The sequence below is a fragment of the Lissotriton helveticus genome, chromosome 5_1 (genome assembly GCF_964261635.1).
Source record: "Lissotriton helveticus chromosome 5_1, aLisHel1.1, whole genome shotgun sequence".
NCBI classification, from domain to species: domain Eukaryota; kingdom Metazoa; phylum Chordata; class Amphibia; order Caudata; family Salamandridae; genus Lissotriton; species Lissotriton helveticus.
Genome location: NC_136065.1, coordinates 1,489,459,912 through 1,489,464,414, shown reverse-complemented (window position 1 = coordinate 1,489,464,414; position 4,503 = coordinate 1,489,459,912). Strand labels below are relative to the sequence as shown.

General features: G+C 41.5%; 1 protein-coding gene across 1 annotated transcript; it reads left to right on the top strand.

Annotated features, from left to right (window-relative positions):
- The first annotated feature begins 1,617 nt into the window (after positions 1–1,617).
- Positions 1,618–2,565, top strand: LOC144752676 (olfactory receptor class A-like protein 1). Its single transcript, XM_078640545.1, has one exon. It carries the CDS (start codon positions 1,618–1,620, stop codon positions 2,563–2,565), a length of 948 nt encoding a protein of 315 aa, XP_078496671.1.
- The last annotated feature ends 1,938 nt before the right edge of the window (positions 2,566–4,503 follow it).

The window sequence follows — 4,503 nt, the reverse complement described above, 5'->3', positions numbered from 1 at the left end:
ACTTTCTTTGAAAGAAATGGGAGACTGCCTACCAGTGGATTTCCTTTTATGCTTGTGGTTTATTTTAGGACTAGAAAGGCTACCAGTTCAGCCCTGGAAGAAGCCCAGTAATTTCTGTTATTTATAACATTACATAATGCAAAACTTTGGGAGCGAGCTCTACAAAAAGAAACAAGTTATTATCAAATTAGAACTGATTAAACCCAGTTTCGTAATGAACAGGTAGCTGGACCAAACTGTCAATAAGGAAATGTCATTCTGCTGAAGCAGTTCAAATTAGGAGAGACATTTTTATGTTGCTCAGCTCTCTCAAGTCAATCAGCATACTCAATGTGTCCGCGGGCATATCATTCAACATTTAGCTGAAACTGGAATAAGGAGGTTCCCAAATGGGCTTGTCAAAAATATTGATTCTCCAGTTGGGTTTCCTCTAAGAATGATCATTAGTATACAGGGATGCGCACTTCGAGGTATTCAATACGGTATCAAATGTAATTTAGTTTAAAGCGTGTAGGAGGGTACACGCTCTGATCCTTGAGTGTAATGTAATTTGAACTGAAATAGTGTTCCCCCACTGGGGTGCCCCTATACACTGAATGTTCTTTATTCATAATAAATCCCATCCAATCGCTAAGAATTTTGCTCTTTTCTTAATCAAATCTATGGTATTCCTGAGCTTTGTTCAGATGAAGGGCAAGAATCCTGTTGGGAAAATATTTTCAGAAACCGCTATTGAGCACGCAAGCGTGCTGCGGTTGCCAGCATGCTCACGTGCTCAATAGCGGTTTCTGAAATAGTTTCCCCTGATGAAAGGCTTTGTGTAACCCAAAATGCATTGAGACGGGATGAGATAACATGAAAAAGAATGTTACTGTTGATGAACAATGAATGAATTAATTCTCTGAACAAAGTGGTATCACGCTCAGGAATAACATGGATTTGATGAATGAAAAGTAAAATTCTTAACGATTGGATGACATTGAGATTTATTATGACTAAAGAACCCTCAGTGTAGAGGGGTACCTGGCAGTGCGGAAGGGGACATACCCCAGTGGGGAACACATACTTCAGTCCTCCAAGAATGAAACATTCTCTTTTTGACTCACATAATGGCACATGTATCAGTGGCACCAAGTGCTTATCTGACACCTAGTAATTATAGTGCTACAAGATGTCCCTACCAATTTAACACCAGACTAAAAATAGGTTCAACAGTTTTCACTTTAGTTCAGAATATGTTGTGCTTCTGTTGGATAGGTGCATCATCATTTTCAAGTCATGTTTTTCTTCTAAATGCAAAATAAATGGAGCACATTTAAACAGACAGTGGATGAATTGCGGGGACAAAGATGGTTCAAATGCAATTAGGTAATAATGGAAGGCAGACACTAAGCTACACCAAGAAAGGGGAATTAAAGGGAGACTCATGGTGGATCAGTTATTGTTACTAACTCAGTGTAATGTCTTGGCGAAGATATGTCTAATTGGAGACTAAAGAAAGAAATATAGCACTGGCACATCTCTAATTGTACCATATTTGCTAACATGGAAAACCCTTGTTGTCTTACAGAGTTCTCGTGACTAAAAATATCCTGCTGACATCTGTCAGATCAAACAATGGGCGTCTGGTTCACTTTAAACTTGGCTGGCTTCATTTCCATAGATATCATAGGAATTCCAGGAAACATTATCATCCTAGGTGCCTTCATTCACACTGTAGTCTGTACCCGAAAAATCTCAACAGCTGAAATCATCCTCAGCAAACTGGCCTTATCGAATCTTCTAGTGGTCCTGACTTGGGGCCTGCCATTGAGCATCCAAGCCAGTGGACTGCACCAGGTCTTCGACGATCTGACCTGCCAGATCTGCCTTTTCTTGTACTGTGTTGGGCGCGCCATGTCAGTCAGCATCACATCGCTGCTGGGCTGCTTCCAGTGCATCACCATCGACCCATTCCCACAGAGATGGATGACGTTGAAGCAAAGCCTCATTCAACACCTGTACCACATTATGTTTGGCCTCTGGTGCTTCAACTGCCTGATCAGCAGTACACGCCTCATGTACTCCCAGGTTCACTTGAATTCCACAAACACAAAGTACGTAATGAGTTATGACTTCTGTGTGGTGGTCTTTCCATCAAACCTTCTGTATTTGGGAAACGGCATTATCTACATAGTGCGCGACCTGTTCTTCTTGTCACTCATGACTCTGTCCAGTGGTTACTTACTGTTCATATTCTACCAGCATGGCAAGCATACGAGATGCCTCCACACCTTGCAGAAGAAGCATGCTGAAATACAGGCAGCGAAAGCTGTGGTGACTCTCGTAATCATGTACATTGTGAGTTTCGGCCTGGACAACATGTTCTGGATCTTCACCCTCACCACCTACCCCATATCACCCCGATTTACTGATGCCCGCATCTTTTTTGACTCTTGTTATTCTGCCATTAGCCCAATTGTCATCATATTGACTAACAAGAAGATTCAACTTGGCTTGAAGTTCATACCGCAGAGAAGAGAGCTCCACCGTGTTAACACATTATCAAGGTACCTCGAGAACTGATGCAAGATGTTTATGGGTGTACAGTCTGACATTCATCACAGAGATGCTCTGAAAACTAAAACACTTACATTGCATGCCTAATGTTGGCTACAGCTCAGTTTCCAACTCTTTTCTCTTAAACCATGTGCATCTTCCCAGAATGCGTGATAAAGTAATCAGATACTTTGTATAGGAATTCGGATATGTGATATGTTGTCCTTGCTTTTACTATTACAATGTCGACTGAAAGTTTCTTTTATCCTAATTGCTTGCACTATAGGTTGTGCAACTATTAGTGAAATCAGTTGTGATATTTTATAAACATCATTTTTAACAGTTTTCTTCAAACGTATTTATCTAAAGCAGTGGGAGTAGCATGATAATTTTAAAAGCAATATTAGTTGAAATCTCTGACTCAGTTCACTGCACCAGGATTATTCTTAAATCATCATTTTAAATGTTATAGCGTCACTTTTAAAATAGTCACCACTGAAGGGTTGTAGAATGTATACTTAACTAAACAAATGGGAATAAAAAGCATAAACAGGAGAAGGGGAAATGTGTCTGATATAAATCTTACTTGTGATTAATATTATTTGAAGGTTGCACGGCAATCAGATTGAATTTGAACATCCGCCTGATTCATTTTCAAAACAGAAGTCCAGAAAGTTCAAACGTTTCAGGGTAGGTTTTCAGTTGGACGAAGACATGTCACTTACGAGTGCAAACTATCTACAAAACATCCAGACATATCACAAGCTTTAAGGGGTCACACGGAGTGGTGGGCATTCCAAGGGCACTGTTGGGAGTTGTTCAAGTAAATGCAATTCAATTGTGACCATCCACATAGTAAAACGATTATCAGGTGTCACAAAAAACATTTGCAACATATCCTACATTTTTCTGCACATCAAAATTAAATGAAATGAATGTAAGCGGTGCAAAAGTGTTGAGAATGCACTGAACACCTCATTTTTCCAAGGGTGTGTGAGGAAAGGAAATTTTTACTTGCAAATCTATTTTATATGTGAAGAAAGAAGAAAAAAGTATGTTTAAATATCGTAACTCTAAGCAGGCAAAATCCCATAATGCTTTTGCGAGGGGAGGCAGGTGTCAACTAGGTACGTTACAAAAATGATGAACTTCCCAAACATGCATAGACGTAAATCCCAAAACTGGGTATCCATATGCCAATGCATTCGGTGGTTTAAAGCAAGGGTCTTCAAACTGTCAGACGGGCCCCCTTGTGGTTTTGATTGTATTCCAAGAGGGGTGGTAATGCCTCTGCAAGTGCTTGCAATTTTGAAGTCGCCTATGTCAAAACCACCAGCTTTTGCAAGGGGGGTCACCTGGGTTTTTGGCCCCGTGCTAGACAGCCATCTAGGGAAACCTACCAAACCCACACGTTTCTGAAAAGTAGACACCCGGGGGCTTCGAAGGAGCTATGGCTTGCATGGATCCCCCAACGTTCTCTTACCCAGAATCCCTTGCAAACCGCAATTTTAGCTGAAAAGAACAGTTTTTTCATACATTTTTGTGTGGGAAAGCATGACATCACTGGGCTCACACAAATTTCCTCCCACCCAGCGTTCTCCCAGGTCTCCCGATAAAAATGGTACCTCACTGGCGTGGGTGGCTCATTGACCCGCAACAGGCAAAGGCGCAAAGCCTAATGAGGCGACATCAAAATAACCTATCACAAACCAACCTGGTTTTGCAAGGGGGTTCCCATGAGTTTTTGGCCCGGGGCTCGGCAGATCATTTTGATCTCATGGCTAAGCAGTGATTCAGCCCTGACGATGAATGCATTCAGAGTGCCCGCTACTCCCTTGCGTTTACTCATTGTAGGACCAGATATCGAAAGCAATCAATAGCCTGGACACAGTGGTGCAATGCTTATAGACAGAGATAGGACAAGGAGCGACAGTACCTGAGAGCTGGGAAGCGTGATCAAAGTCC

Excerpts from the sequence above, each read along its gene's own strand:
- LOC144752676 (XM_078640545.1), top strand. The coding sequence starts at position 1,618 with ATGGGCGTCTGGTTCACTTTAAACTTGGCTGGCTTCATTTCCATAGAT.